This window comes from Bos taurus, chromosome 2 (genome assembly GCF_002263795.3).
Source record: "Bos taurus isolate L1 Dominette 01449 registration number 42190680 breed Hereford chromosome 2, ARS-UCD2.0, whole genome shotgun sequence".
NCBI lineage: Eukaryota > Metazoa > Chordata > Mammalia > Artiodactyla > Bovidae > Bos > Bos taurus.
Window position 1 is genome coordinate 23,417,894 of NC_037329.1, and position 16,914 is coordinate 23,434,807.

General features: G+C 41.3%; 1 protein-coding gene across 3 annotated transcripts in view; it reads right to left on the reverse strand.

Moving 5' to 3' along the window:
• MAP3K20 (mitogen-activated protein kinase kinase kinase 20) overlaps positions 1 to 16,914 on the reverse strand; it is a 166,783-nt gene that overhangs the window by 13,291 nt on the left and 136,578 nt on the right. For all 3 annotated transcript variants that reach the window (XM_010801894.4, XM_005202331.5, NM_001205493.1), the window contains exon 16: positions 15,661 to 15,753. In XM_010801894.4, the coding sequence (XP_010800196.1) occupies positions 15,661 to 15,753 (93 nt within the window). The remainder of the gene's footprint in view (positions 1 to 15,660; positions 15,754 to 16,914) is intronic.

Genomic DNA, 16,914 nt, shown 5'->3' on the forward strand with positions numbered 1-16,914 from the left:
ATTTCCCAGACAAGAATACTAGAGTGGGTTGCCATTTCCTTCTCCAGGGGATCTGCAGGACCCAGGCTTAGAACCCACATCTCCTGCATTGGCAGGTGAATTCTTTACCACTGAGCCACCAGGGAATCTGAGCTGGGTTATAAAGGTATATGTATTTGTTAAAACTTAAGTGTGTATACTTAACATGTGGTCATTTCTTATCATACTGAAGTACTTAGGAGAAAGTATACTGATATCTACATATTACTTTAAAATGCATCAAAAAATAAGGATTGATAGATGGCTAAAAGGATAGAGAGATGTAACAAAACAAGTGGGATAAAATGCTTCTGTTTGCATCTAGGAGGTGAGTATGCAAGAATTTCTATAACATTTTTTCAACTTTGCTTTTAGAAAAATGCAGCAATAAAAATGTTGGGGGATAAACACTGTGTATGCAATTAAAAGGAAAAAGAAACCAGTCTGTGCACCAAATTTGACCCCTGGATCATAAATTCATCCTCTCTCTTATGTTATTAGATAACAAAGGATTCTGAGAGATTAAGGATAATGCACTAAGTACCTTACACCTTGAAACCAAAACATGCTTTCACACCAGCAGACTTGGAATGGTCCCTGAGCAAGCTCAGACACAATTATTAGTGGAAGAACAGGAACAAAGAGACTGTTGAAAACCTGTTGGCTTCAGCGGGAAGCTGGAGGGGCCTATATTTTAGGAAAGCTTCTAGGGGAATGGCAGAATCAAGAAGGGCCCAGGCCTGAGGCGACTGTCCCTCCTTGCCCAGCCACGTTCATAAGGTGGAGAGCCAATTAGTGAAGGAAAAGTTCTATTCAATAACATGAAAACCTTGCTCTTGGCTAACACAAGTCAAATTAGTCGCTCAGAATTGACAAATCTCTCAGTATTTCTTTGTTTTGGAGCCACTGCTACCCTGGCAACGTGAGCCCTGAGATAACTGGGCAGGATAATGACTCTTTGGAGTCATGATTGCTCTTCTCTGAAATAGCAAGAGCCTCCTCAAGGCAATGGCTAGAATAAAAAGCCTTAGAAAAGACGAGTTTACTTAGTTCTGTTTTTTCTGCCTTCCAAGTTTTGGAATGAAGTTAGTCAAAAGCACAGTTAAAAGACCTTGAACTGTGGTGCAAATGCCTGACACTCTCTGTTTCACCTCTGTGACCGCAGGCCCCTGCCAATCAGAGACTGAGGGGAGCTCTGCATACAGAAGGGGCTTCAGAGGGAGCCCAGGCTGGGGGTGCTTACCATGCTCTTGGCATCTTGCTGGCTACTGACACTGTGCTGTTTTATTTGATACCAATAATGACCCTGCAAGTTAGCTTTATTTTCCCGTCAGGCAAGTGAGAAAAATGAGGCTTGGACAGATTAAGGAATTTTTCTAGGGTTCCCTGGCCAAGAAGTGATACAGGTGGGATTAGAAAAGCACAGAGCTGCCTGGCTCCAAAGTTGGAGGAGAAAGCAATAGGGAAGGGCAGCTGGGAGGTACAGAACGGACTCTCTGGCTGGTTGTCAGAGCTCCAGAGTGGGACCAGCTACTGACCACAGGCCAGAAGGAGCAGGGCTAGTGAAGACTTTGCCAATACAACCAAAATAACAAGTGGTCACAGGTCCTCCTCTGCAGCCCTAGCTGCTTGTTCTCCAAAATCCAATGTGGAGAAACAGGATCTACATGTAGGGTTATAGACCTTTAATTTTTTAATTTCTTTTTCTCTTATCTTAAAGCAAGCCTTTTACCTGAACCATAAAAGAAGATAGCGAGAGAAGTAATAAAACTATAATCAGAGAAGTTATAAGACAAGAGGGGCATTATCCATTCATTAAAAAGTAGGTACTCGTGGTTACAAAGCTGGGAGAGAAAGAAAGGAAATATGAAGTGTTCACCCAGATGATTAACTTAATGTGTCAAGGCCGTGGTGGTTTAGTTGCTGAGTCGTGTGCAATTCTTGTGACTCCATGGACTGTAGCCCACAAGGCTCCTCTGCCCATGGGATTTCCCAGGCAAGAATGGAGTGGCTTGTCATTTCCTTCTCCAGGGGATCTTCCCAACCCAGGGATAGAACCTGCATCTCCTGCGCTGGCAGAAGGATTCTTTACCACCGAGCCACCTGATATAACTCCTAGGTATCTTCAGGGTATCAGTGATTTCATTGTTCCTTAGTTAAGAATAGCAATCTACAAATGAAGTAATGAAATCCTTTAAATTTTACTGTTTTAAATTACCCATTTTAATTTTTAAAAATTAAAATCTACTCATTTTAAATTTTAAAAATGAAGGTGTTCCTGGCATTTTTGTCATTTGATGAGCCAGAGGTGTCCAAGAGCATTCTCCACGACTCCCAGGATTTAAACAAGTTATTGAATTCCACAGGACCCAGCCATGGATGGGATGCTGGAGAAGAAATTCTTAACCAATAGGTCACTGGAAAGGACCTCATATGGATGAGGTGAATTAAATCATCAACAGTATCACTAAAAATAAAAATTCTACATATTTATGAGCCTAACATAGAATTTTAAAGGCACAGTTGCTAGCTTTTCAGTTTCTTGCTAGTGATAGGAACCAGATAGTGGGAATATTGGCTCTGGTTTAAAACCCACTCAATTTGCTAGGGAGAGCTATTGATTTTGGTTTGATGTGAATGACAGAAATGTGGGTATTGATATTTGAATCGGAAACATTCAAGAGTCATTTTGGATGTCAGTGAACAACTCTCCATCCTGACAGGCAGAAATCAAAAGCAGACAACTCTATTCTCTGAGAGCCCATGGGGGCTCGAAGGACTCCTTTTTGAAACTCATTTCACCTCTGGCCATCTGCAATCGTTCTATTGTTCACTCATCTGGTTTAAGGTGTTGAGGAATCCTATTAAAATGGAAACAGTATAGAAAAGGGTCATACACTGAGCCATCACTGCTGCTGCTGCTGCTAAGTCGCTTCAGTCGTGTCCGACTCTGTGCGACCCCATAGACGGCAGCCACCAGCCTCCCCCGTCCCTGGGATTCTCCAGGCAAGAACACTGGAGTGGGTTGCCATTTCCTTCTCCAATGCATGAAAGTGAAAAGTGAAAGTGAAGTCGCTCAGTCGTGTCCGACTCTTCGAGACCCCACGGACTGCAGCCTACCAGGCTCCTCCATCCATGGGATTTTCCAGGCAAAGTACTGGAGTGGGGTGCCATTGCCTTCTAGGGGAGGTGAAAGATCACAAGTTTAAAGTCCATCTACCTGAGCTGGAATCCCAGTTCTGCCACTTTGCCCCCAGCCTCAGCCAGATTATATAACCCATCTGGATCTTAGTGTTCTTTACGAGTGGGTTGTTGTATTTTGACTAAATGAGATAATGTAAACAAAGTACTCAGCGCTGTGCCAGAGCCAAATTAGGAGTTCCCAAAGACATAATTACTTGGGGAAGGGATGGCTTGGGAATTTTGGATTAGCAGATGCAAAGTACTATGTATAGATTGAATAAACAGGGTTGGCTATATAGCACAGAGAACTATATTCAATATCCTATAATAAACCATAATGGAAAAATATGAAAAAGAATATACATGCATATATATGTATATCTACATATAGGACTTTACAGGTGGTGCTAGTGGTAAAGAACCCACTTGCCAATGCAGGAGACGTAAGAGATGTGGATTGCGGGTTTGATCCCTGGTTGGGAAGACTTCCTGAAGGAGGGCATGGCAACCCACTTCAGTATTCTTGTCTGGAGAATCCCAGGGACAGAGGAGCCTGGAAGGCTACAGTCCATAGGGTTGCACAGAGCCAGACACTACTGAAGTGTCTGAACACACAAACATATGTGTTTCCTGTATAGTAGAAATTAATACAACATTATAAATCAACTATACTTCAATAAAAAAAATTTAATATAAAAAAAGAAATAATTACTATTGTTGCCAATATTGGTCACCAACAGAGCTCCCATTTGTTATTACATTAGCCAACCTGTCATCTAGCAGCCATCTAAGGGAGTGGGCCAGAAGGTAAGTGAGGCAGGAAGGTCCAAAGATTGTCTAGACTAGAGACTTGGCCAGAGTGGACAGGCTGTGTCAAAGCAGCTTCCTTGGGCAGGAGTTTGACCCAGAGGACACTGACTAACTCTGGTGCCAGGGACTTTGTTGGAAAAAAGAAGGTGTAGCCAAGTGGCAACATAACCACAACTGCTTTTATGAAGTAAATAGAAATAAAAAAACCCTCACATCTTCTTACATAGATGGATTAGATAGCACCAATTCTGCCCTTTCCAGTTTCAACAGATCTGATGTGGCCCTCCTAATAGAAACCAGCAGATTACCGCAGGGACAGTGGCTGTGAAATGTGATGGACAGCCAGAGAGCCTTATCTTGGACGAGGAAGCTGAAGTACAGAAGGATAAGTTAACTCGACCAAGATCACACAGAAAGCAAGAAGTGGAGTTCAGAACTAAACCAAGTAGACCTATTGTGCTATGAAGAGTAGCTTTCCCCTCAGACTTGTCTGAATCCTGAACTTTCCTTGTTATGGGTTAACAAAAGTAAGAATTACAGTCCAGAGGAGTTCCACCTTCCAAAGTCAACAAGCAGTCCAAATTATCTTGTGGGTTCTTTTGTAGGACTCCCTGGCAGAGACAGAAATACTGAGTCTCCAATAAGTCCAACAGAGCCAGTTTCCCTCTCCTTTGTTGAAAAAGACCATTGTTAAATGTGAATATGGTGCCATTTCACTGTCTGTAAGCTCCTTTTCTTGACTGATTGGGCCAGAATCCGGAATCACAAACACTTCCCTCCAGCCCTGGCTTAGGCTTCATGACTAGGGAGGACTGCCACTTTCCAAAGCAGAAACAACCTTCTCCCTTCTGTTTGCACAAGCAGGACCTAACTACCACAGAGTTTCATTTCACAACTAGATTCCCACCCAAGAAGATCCCCACTGTTCGAATTTGTGCCCTGGACATCTCTGGGGAGTGCTAATTACTAATCCATAGGGGGAAGGCAATGGAGCAGGAGCAAAAGCCTGCGAATTCCTCCCTGGGGGCTGAAGAGCAAAATCTCTACTAGCTAGACAGTCTGCCCCTCAGGGCAAACCTACAAGACGTGGGTGACATTCTGTTGGGGAGAGGGGAGTTTTGCATTGGAAACTGATGAAAAAAAGAATTCTGTTGAGCTCCCAGGATATGTACCATTTATCTCAGCAGCTGCTGAAATACCTGGATAATTTTAGGAGCAAGTATGTGGTTAATGGAGGATGAGAAAGCATTCCATTTGAACTGCTTCTGCATTGCCAATTATATGAAAAATTTTTCTGAATTAAGATTACTGGCCAAGTAAAACAGAAACTCTTACACTGTGAAGATAACATTCTAAACAACACTCAGTTAATGCTAAATTAAGTATCTCTTTGTGAGAAATCACTATTACATTCTCTGCAAGCTGTTTAAAATTCTTTGGAGTCCTAGGCTAATACATGTGATTCTAAACATAGACATCCCTTTTCCCTCTCACAAAAAAAAAAAAAAAAAAAGGAAAGAAAGAAAGAAGGAAGGAAAGAAAAAGAACTCATCAGGATAGAGGTAAAGTTTCTAAATAGAAAAAGTGATTGAAGTTAGCACAAAAGTTATACATAAATATTATATTAAGTTCTGGGCAATTCAGAAACAACAATCTCTCTTTTTTTTCCTACCAAAATCTTATCACAAACATGAACATTATAGGTAAATCTTTAAAAATCTAGGAGCAAGATTATTCAGGACATTTGAGGAAGAAATAGACCTCCACATTGAGCTTTCAGGCTCCAAAAATGATCTTTATCTGAAGGTTACAGACATAAAAAAAATTTTTTTAATGTATTTTTTATTGAGGTATCAGAGGATGAGATGGCTGGATGGCATCACCGATGCAATGGACATGAACTTGGGCAAACTTCGGGAGATGGTGAGGGACAGGGAGGCCTGGCGTGCTGCAGTCCATGGGGTCGCAGAGAGTCAGACACAGCTGGGTGACTGAACAACATAATTTGCATACAGTAAAGTGTACAGGTTTTTAAGTGTACAGTTCAATGAATTTTAACAATTGTATACACCCATGTAATTACGCAAATGGGCTTCCCAAGTGACTCAGTGGTAAAGAATCTGCCTGCCAATCCAGGAGACTTGGATTCCATTCCTGGGTTGGGAAGATCCCCTGGAGAAGGAAATGGCAACTCACTCCAGTATTCTTGCCTCAGAAATCCCATGGACAGAGGAGCCTGGCGGGCTACAGTCCACGGGGTTGCAAGAGCCGGACATGGCTTAGAGACTAAACGACAACAAATTATCTAAACAGGTAAGATATTCCACTGCCATAGAAAATTCTCTCATGCCCTTTCCCAGCTGACATCTCCTCCACAACCAGAGGCACTCACTGTCCCAATTTCTACCACCATAGATTAATTTTGCCTGCTATAGAACTTCACAAAATTGGGATTTTATAGCGTGGAGATTTGTAGCAAGTTCACTTAGCTACACTTGGCATGCCCAGTCAAATGGAGGAGATACAGGTTTTTAAAATCCCCATGTCCTCCCTGCCCCCTTCCCCATGACCAGAGAAAAAGTAAAATCCCACTGGAGAATGCTCAAGATTCTAGCAAAGAGGCCCTTCCACCTTAAAAAAAAAAAAAAGCTTCTACTGACGACATATTTTAGAATCTAAAATACAGAGGTCGAAATAAACTTTTTAAGATTCAAGATGGGGGAAAAAGGGAAAGAGTTTCATAGCAGGCGACTGACTATTTTGAAATGTAAGAAGTCATACAAGATGAAATAAAAACACGATAGAAATGTTGGTCATGCTGGTATTAAAAGTAGTAAGATGTTGATGAGTTAGGCCTCCAAAGGCTCCTTTACATGCATTGCTATTATCTTGCTCAGCTGCTGGAACCTGCTGTTTTAAAGGCAGGAGAGAAGAACATCCCATGATAGCACCTGGGTTATTTATCATTATGTATAACCCTGCTACACTCTATTTTATTATGCTGCCTTTAAAAGGAAGATAATGCAAGTATGGTTAATTTGCCTCTCTTCTTTATCTATACAGTGTCGTGACCCATCACAGCTTTGTCCCACGAGATTTGTTTTTCAACCCCAAAGAAATCCACGAGAAACTCTCCCTAAAAATTCCATTAATAACCTCTTTCAGCACATATAGGTTGCAGGGTCTGGAACTAAGAATGTTTTAATCTCTCCAGCAAAACAATGTCTCATAATGATGTACAGGACTATTGCTGTACTGATGAAGAATCATACATAATTCAGCACCTTTCACTTGGCACCACTGTGATGTCCTCATTAGCCGTGGCTCACAGTGTCTGTCAGATGGTGTCCATGCGAACGCAGGCATTATATTGTCTTTGAGATGTGCAGCTGCTTCCATGACACTGCCAGTATATAAAAACATGACGCCAGTTTGTTTTATTTAGTGCTAAACCTTCCAGTTTGTAAAAACAAGGCTGACACAGAGCCTGACATGAGGCAGTGAAAATAATTAGCTCTCATTTTCTCAGCCTCCTATTTCCTTCTCCCTGCTGTGTTCTCTTTCCACTAAACCACCACATGTCAGTCGAAATGGGAGGCAATTAGTGGGCTCATTTCAGTCCCCACAACTGTGCTGAAAAGAAAGTATTTATGATGGCACAATGAACAGCTGAAAGATTAAATAACATTTGCCTTTTGAAAAGAAAATGACTTCTAGCTAAATGGGCAATTTTTGATTATTCTCAAACAAGCTTAGAGTAGTTGGTTTTTAAAATACAAGAAAGGAAAATGAGTCATTTTTAGGTGAAAGAATCAAATAAAACTTGACACAGTAATGCAAATAACTGATGTTTTATTGCAAAATATGTAAATGCGTTATACCCTTAACAATGGCTTGTGTCTAAGGTCAGGGCAGACCGGTGCCAACTAGACACCACTGGAGATAAGGTTGTTCTGTTGCCTTTTGGGGGGTTTTTATTTGAGTTATGGGTGGAAAAAAGACTTTAGGGATGGTGCTAAAATAAAGTGAGAAGTCAAGTGAGGTATACTTTAGTATGATGCACTATATACTTGACTACCTAAAATGGCTCAGATGTTAGTTGACATATTTGGAAAAGTCTTTTTTATTTACTTATTTTTAAACTGTATTTGAAATTGGAAGGTACTAAGTATTCATCTCGGAAAAAAAGAATGGTAAATCTTCTTATTGATTTTTTAATAATTAAGAATCTATTCTGTCTCCAACTGAGTTTCTTAACCAATACAGAAAGTGGTCTGACTTACCTAATTACTGCTTAAATTGTTAATACTACAGAATGGGCTGCAAATAAACTTTTACCCAGGACTTTTACTCAAAATACAAAAGTATTTTACTCAAAATACAAGAAACTTTTACTCAAAATACCAAAACAGCTCTTTTACCTACTTACTTCTCCTGCCTCCTCCCATGTCTCCAGAGATGACTCCAAGAAATACATTTTTTTTCTTTTTTCTTTTAGAAATACAATTTTTTGAAAAAAGAAATAACAAGATTGTCCCAGTTAGTAGGCATTACTTATTCTCAGTTCACATCTTAATGTTGATGTGGTTGTCATAGATCTTTGATTTTCCAACATAGTTCTTTTAATTTGACTTCAAATAATCTGTCCTTTTACAGTTGATTATTTCCAAGATCTAAATTTTGGTTCAGGATACACAAGTCACTGTGAGTTATGGAGGCCTTCTCTCTGCAGATCCACAGAGACTTTTCCAAACCTGCTTCTAAAAGCAAAGATCTCTGTTATTATCAACAACTGTGCCTGTCATCATGGAGTTGCCAATAGTGGCTGTTAGAGCCATTTTAAAAGGCAGTCACAAATTTAAGTTTTGTTTTTCTGTTTCTATAATTATATTCTTACTTTTTACAAACTCAAATCCTAAGGTATGATTCATACACTATGGTCAGTGTAGCTGTACGAGCCAACAGCCACCCAAGGGGATCTAAGCCAACAGTTGGGTTCATGGGGAGCTTGGAGCTCTCTGAGCTAACTACACGTTTTAATATAGCTGGAAACCAGCAGTAATATGTTTGTGATTTATTTAAACCTATGTTTCATCATGCATGCTTCCTTGCTACTCATGATTTTGAAAGGACCACATAATCTTGATCAAGAAGACTAAGAGTGACCCAGTCTGTGCTGGGGCCAGGCCTCATGAGCTGATTACTTTCATCTCTTTCCAACTTTGAGTTCGGTGATGTCAGATTGGCAATTTGAATTTGGCTATGGTAGGAGTATTGACACCATGGAAAACTGCAAACACTACAAGTCAGGGCTGTTTTCTCCATTTTCTAGACATATTCTGGCACGCCATTTCTACACATGACTATCAATCCATCAGCAATGATGTCCTGGATACCTCTCCAGTTTTGTCTTAGTTCTGTAGGAGGCTGCCTGGCCTGTTTGACAAAGCATATAACCAATGCTAATTAGAAAGCAGCAGCAAGTCATGTGGTCAAATTCTGAACTGTACTTGTTCCTTTGCTGTCAATTAAAACTTGTATTTCTTACAGAACCCTACCACTGCAAGCTTATATACTGAGGAGTACAAACACGTACTTGTGTACATGTATTTTATCCTCAAAAACAGTTGGTCATGGAAAATCAACTTTCATACACTGAATTTTTCATAAATGCTAGACATATCAAAGGAAGGCAAAGCGCTGCCTTTCAGTTCTTCTGAAATTACAAAAGGTGTTGGCTTTTTACTTCCTTACAAAATCCTTTTCTTTGTGCTCTATTTTATTCATGTTTATCTATCCATTTATAAAAACTCTATAATGGGGGGGGAAGCCCTATTTGACACAGTTTTTGATATTTATAGTGCTTTGAGAAAGGGCCTGGAGATTCAATTAAGTTTATTAAATGCCACATTTTATAAGCAATCTAATAAAGATGTAGAAGCACAATAGTGAGTGGGAAGTATTTGTAAAAAGCAGCATTTTTAACCTACAGATGAAACAACCAGAGAAGCGAAACCGTTGACTGAATTTCCTGGGTTGGGGAGTGGGAGAAAGGGGCCAGGTGCTTACAGGGACGGGTGGAAGGGGGGAGGGGGAGGGGACGCGAATGTCTTCTACTCTGAAGGGGCCGTTAGTGCCGCTTCCACCTTTTCCAAATGTCCCTCTTGTTTTCTCTTTCTGGTTTGCTTGCCTCTTCAAATGCTGCTGGAAGCCTGTTTAATTAAGGGTCCGCTGGAGCCAAGGTGTCCTTCCCCAGGCTTCTCCCCTAAGCCCATCTCTTCTCTACCGCAGGGATCCACTTAGACTCATGGAATCCCAGCTTCAATCAGGTTTCCTCGCCCCATGGGGGAGAAAACGGACTAAGGACTCAGGAGCAAAGTCTATGACTGTCCAGCACTCACAGGAATGGATGGCTCCTCGGAGAGTCCCCTCCTAACTCTGCTTTTGAATTTTTATGACACAGAGTCTCAAAAGGAGCTCCGTGAGAAAACTGCTGGGTAATTTGATAGTTTATTCCTTGGCAATTTGAGAATCAATGCTCCTGACTGGCAAGTTGATAAGAGATATAATAAGAAACTCTATGCACCTGAATATTCCAATAAAAAGGGTGGTTGCCACCCTGGGGAGTGCATGAAGCTGCCTGAGATTCTGTAAGCTGCTTTCCTTCTGTAGCAAGTCAAAGGCCTTAGGTTACAAATACAAGGCACCTTCCACATGAAACAAAAATAGTGGTGGTTTAGTATCAAATGACCAAAAAAATGTTTGCCTTTTTACTGCCAATGCACCTATTTTGGGGACTGAATCTGATACTTTTCAAGGGCTTTCCTGGTGGCTCAGTGGTAAAGAATCTGCCTGCAGTGCAGGAGCTGCAGGAGACCTGGGTTCAATCTCTTAGTCGGGAAGATCCCCTGGAGGAGGGCATGGCACCCCACTCCAGTATTCTTGCCTGGAGAATTCCAGGGACAAAGGACCCTGGTGGGGGTCCCAAAGAGTTGGACATGACTAAAGTGACTTAGCATGCATGCACGCATGATACTTTTCAAAAAGAAGCAGTATGACATGGCGGCTGAGGCCTTGGGCTGGACCTGCCCCTGACTAGGTAGGGGCTCTGGGGGAGGAGCTCTTCCTCTCCCCTCCTTCATTTCCTCCTGGTCTAATACAGGGATACTGCTCCCTGTGAGGGTGAGTTATAATGATTACACCAGAAAAATGTTTGTAGAGTACTTGCCACAGTGTCTGGGAGAGGTATGAAATAATAATAATTATCATAAGCATTTTAAGCACCTCGCCCAGGAAACCTGAGCTGAGAAAGACCCAATTTCTGCCAATACCACTGTCAACTTCGAGGCTGCCTCAATGCACAATGTTATTTAAATTGATAATTAATTTTACTCTGTAGAAATGGGTAAATGGGTGAAACTCATTCTCAACTTCTTATTAATTTAAATTGTCAGGAAAGCCTTTGGTCCAATTATTTCCCCTGCCAGGTTGTCGGAGAAAAGGAAAGGAAAAAGGATGTTGGTTTCATTGGTGGACAAATTCTTGAATCACTTACGGTGCTGGAGTCTGATGAGGGCCTGGTCATCTCGAGAGGTGGGGTCACAGTCAGGGGCTCTGACTAGCAAAGACTGAGGTCACAGTCAGGGGCTCTGACCAGCAAAGACTGACAGGTCTTACAAGGAAAGCCTTTGTTTCCTACATATATTTGTATATTGGTGGATAAGGCCATATTTCCATTGTTTCCTCTCAGTAGGCCAGTTACTGCACAACAAACCAATTTTAAGTGGTAGCTAGCTGGTGGTTCTTTTCAGAGGCAGTGGGAAAACACAGCTACTATTTTCATGATAAAGTCATTGTCATACATTATTCCCAATAGCTGCCTTTAGAACACATCTTTCATTTTAACTGTTTGGAGAGAACTTCCAAAGCCTCAATGTTCTCATTTAACTTATTCCAGTCATGGAGATGGGGGTAAAGGCTGCACCTTTTCCATAAAGATGGGCTTATGGGAACTCAGTTAATTGGAATTTTGAGGATGTCTTTTTCTCTTGGGTTCCACCTTGAAGGGTCAATGTAACAAGGTTTTCATGTGGGGAATTGAAATAGCAATTTAAAGCACATTTGTGAGAAGATATTTCATAATGTTAGGATATAGCCTAGCACATAATTGGGTAATTCAGATCTGGACACTAATTTACTCGAGGATTATTTTGTGAATGTCTCCAGATGGCTTAAATATCTTGGGCCAGGAATGAGAGCAAGTACATGTTTAATATAAAGGTTATGATGAAGATGTAATTTCTTGTTTCAGCTCTATCCTCTCCTCACCCTAAGCTGGTAACACACTTTCTCTAATCAAAAATGACAATACCATGTGCCTATGCATCTCACAGAAATGCCAAGGGGGGTAAATGAGGTGACAAGGATGAAATAACTTGAGCTCTTCAGAAAGAAGGACTCTCTAAGCCTAAGTTTTAAACATTATATTCAGAAAGTTATTTGCAAAGGACCATGAGCCTCTTCGAGCTCATATTCAAAACATCCCTTCCAAAAAAGCTTTTCCTGGAAATTCCCTGGAGGTCAGGACTCCACGCTTTCACTGCTGATTGAACCCCTGGTCGGGGAACTAAGATCCTGCAAGCCACAGGTACAGCCAAAAACTGGGGCGGCGGGGAGGGGGAAGCTTTTCTTTTCTTAATTAACCTCACCCATTCCAGTTACTGCTTTATACTTTTAGCGCCTTGGTGTTACATTTGCACTGTATATTTCACTTTTCATCTATTGCATTATAATGTCATCTAGCCAGCTGCTCACCCTAGAAACCTGGGCACCATCCTGGCTCCTCCCTCAGACCTCAGCTCCAGTCTGATCAGTTCTTTGGATGCACGCACTTCCATGGCACTGTCATAGCCTCAGCTCCTGTCCCTTTTTACCTGGTTGTCTCTCTGCCACACACAGGCCTTTCTCACTCTATCCTGAGTGCTTTCTAATTCATCCAGCTCATCTGTGCTTTTGAGGGATCATTTAAAACATAAATAGAATCTCTTTTGTTCAGTCGCTGTCATGTCAGACTCTTTTGTGACCCCATGGATGATTTCCCAAGCAAGAATTACTGGAGTGGGTTGCCATTTACTTCTCCAGGAGATTTTCCTGACCCAAGGGTTGAACCTGCATCTCCTACATTGCAGGAGGATTCTTTACCACTGAGCTACCAGGGAAGATTCTCTACGCCATGCTTAGCATTCTTCAAACTCCTTAGCTTAGCACACGAGACAGTTCTTTTCCTGTTCCCCAGTCACCCTTGTGGCTTAAATTCTCACCATTCTATTCTACCCACACTATGCTAAGTTGCCCCAGAGAGAGCGAGGTTTGAGTTGTGAGCTCTCATAGAAAGTAGCCCAAAGAAGAGCTGCCTGTGTTCTCCTAGCTTCTGAACTTTTGTACATGCTGTCCCTTTTGCCTTCAATGTCTTCTCCCTAACCTAACAGTTCTTGATAGATTTCAAATTTTAGTTCAAGCATAAACTCTACCATGAAGATGTCAAGATCCTCCTTTGACTCCTTTCTGCACCCCTTTCAGTCTCATCCACTGTGCTTTCACTGAATGATGTGCATGATATTGTAAAAATGCATCATTCTGTATTAAAACCATTCATTGATCTTGTCTATTTTTTCCCATAGACTATGGCTTTCTTGCAAGGCAGTGCTATACTTTTAAACTTTGCATTCTGAGCATCTAGCAGAGAGCCAGGCACACAGTAGGTCCTAGGTAAATTTCTGCTGAGTGGATGAATGAAATTATTATTCTGCATGGGTGACCAAGGATCAGCAAATAATCAAAAGTTCCAGTGACCTGAGGCCTTGTGGATAAGCAATGACTCAACAAGTCTATACTATCATGGTCAAAACCAGACTACTGTATTTGGTCTCCAATATTATTTATAGCTTCTGATTTTTACTATGTGTGTATTAACAAGTCATTTCTTTGTGAATTGAAAATAATTTTCTTGGCTGAAACTACTCTTGACAAGTCTTTTTCAAGAAAATTCTTGCCCCTTCTTTTACCTCCTACAAGCCATAAAAATGTTTAAACACAGAATACTCATAAATTAAGTCCCATAGAGGTGTAGATGCCAAAGAAGGCAAATTACAATGTTCAACTTATTTATCACCAGATGGACCTGGGGTATCCACAGGCAGACTCTCAGGATTGGAAGGGCCCTTGGTTACTGCTGGAGAGGAGCTTACTCTCCTATGCCCCTTTTAAAGCTGTTTCTATCCACAGGAATGAATAGACAGTGATCCGATCACAGAGGAAGAAGAAAAGCGTTCCTACACCAGACACCTGGAGTCAGAGCAGCTTTCACTCATCCAAGTTCTGTGGCCCAAACAAGGAGCCTAAGATTTCCATTCAGCGAGAGCATCAATATACCTGCAGTGGTGCAGGTAAAACACTCTGTCAGGAGTCTAGAAAGAGTATCTTTTGAAGCCCCAGGTGAAACTAACCCCTTGCAACAATTTCCTATCATTCCCAAGCGCTGGTTCCAGGAATGGCCTGGGGTAAGCAAGGTTTAATTAGTGAGGGCCAGTGGGCCAGCTGAGCCCCACCAGCTCTCCCAAAGCAACGGGCTCAGGTAGTGAGGAGTTGTATTTACAAGGTCTCTTTGTGGCATCAAAGGAAAGGTACCAATAGTGTAGTAGTTAAGAGCTTGGTTCTGGGGTCGGAGAGGCTTGCGTTCAGATCCTTCTTCTGCTACTTGCTAGCCATGTAACCCTCGGATAAATTATTTAGCTTTTCAGATCCTTACTCTCCTTATTTGTAAAACGAGGAGAAATAGCACTACACCTGAGTCCTGCATGCCTGGAACACAATGAGTGGTCCCTATTAGTAGACGTGATCACTATTATAGCTATTCATAGTAATCCAAAGTAACAGAAACCTATTATGATTGCAATTCACATGCCATCTAGCCCACACCATTTGCCCAGATTCTAAAAATAACATCGAGTAGCACTCCAAGTGAATGAGAATTGGTCAAAAGTCCTGCCACCCCATTTAGAGCTGATAATTTAGGTTTCCATTTTGCCTATAGTTCCATTCTCGGTGGTGTTCTACTCTCAATATGATAAAAATGATTTCCCTTAAAAAACAAAGAAACTGGCAGGACTTTCCTGGCAGTCCAGTGGTGAAGATTCCATGATTGAAAGGTAGGGGCCCCGGGTTTGACCCCGGTCAGGGAGCTAAGACCTCACATGTCATGGGGCATGGCCAAAAAATAAAATTAAACAACAACAAAACCCCAAAGAAACTGGAATCAATTTCTTTGTGATACCAGGAAGCACAAACAATTACTCTACTGTCTGTGCCCCCAACCTTAACCCCCTCCCTTCATCCTCCATGGTTTGCAATGAGTTTCCTTGAGGGTTTGGGTGGCTCACCCAGGACTCTTCAGCTAGATGAGAAAGATTCCTAGATTGGCTTACAGAGGCAGTTGGCAGCCTTTCAACTAAATTCTATTTTATAAAGTCTATAAATTTACTCAGAATCATATTACCAGCTGGTAGGGGGTATATAAAACCACTGAGTTCCAGGAGAAAAAAAGAGTAAATTAGACTGAAATTTATCCAAAGGACTTAAAATGTGATTTACCTGTAGTCCAGTCCCTGGTTTCAAGTGAAAACCAAAAACAAGTTCAAGATTCACTATTTTTTCCTCATTTTCTTCTGGTTCACCTACTGAGCCCTGAAACAGAAAACCAAGCACTGTTTATTTCGTATAGTGTTTTTACTTTTACTTCTCATGTAAAGGAGATGATTTCCCAGCACTTCTTTTTCCATTCTAATCTACTGTTTAATTTCTTTTTTTTTTTTTTTTTTGATTATGCCACACATTCCAACTGCTTAAAGCAAGAGAAACGACATATTAAGTCTTTGAGAACTTTGTCAAATGATTTGTCTCATGTACTACAAACTGAATGCCAGCATCTTACATTTTTCATAATGCATCTTGTGTTGTGCAGTTTTTGCCTGGAAGCGTACTTTGTCCCTTCACCTTGAAAGTTTCACAACACTCAAGATATTTACACCCTATTCCCAAAGAAGAATGCAGTTCCTAGAGTATCTGCAGATGGAGGGCAAGCAGAGGAACAAAATGAACATTTGAGGGCTCAGAGATGGAAAACTGGAATGGTTAGTCAATGAGAAGAGTTCTGTGTACTTCCTGCAAGTATCTACTAATTTTATAACAAACTATGCCAATACCTTTAGACTATATTTAAAATATAATATGTTAAATATGCGGCTTCCCAGGTGATGCTAGTGGTAAAGAACCCGCCTACTAAGGAAGGAGACATAAGAGATGCAGTTTCGATCCCTGGGTTGGGAAGATCCCCTGGAAGAGGGCATGGCAACCTACTCCAGTATTCTTGTCTGGAGAATCCCAAGAACAGAGGAGCCTGGTGGGATACAGTCCATGGGGTCACAAAGAATCAGATACAACTGAAGTGACTTAGCATGCATGAATGTTAAATATATTAATACTAATATGTTATTCAAACAATAAAACTCCTACCCCTCAATGCAAGTAGTCATCCAGAGCTTAGCGTGTGAATTCCTTCAGCAGCTTCCATGTTGGACAAAGTTCTGCAGAGCCAGGTGGGATGCCAGAAGGCCTCACCTGCAATGTTAGCCCTTATGTCCCCAAGCTACTAAGGTGACATGTGTTGTTCTTATCATGACTGTATTGTTAATATTTCAACTTGCAGGGAACAAGGGTATTCAATATATGCACATCCTAAGCTTTGCTCAAAGGGCCTTTTGTTGGACAGATATGATTAAATTTCACTTCAAACAGCAGTTCCCGACGTTGGCAAATTTAGGTGTGGATGTGGCAGGTGCATATGTC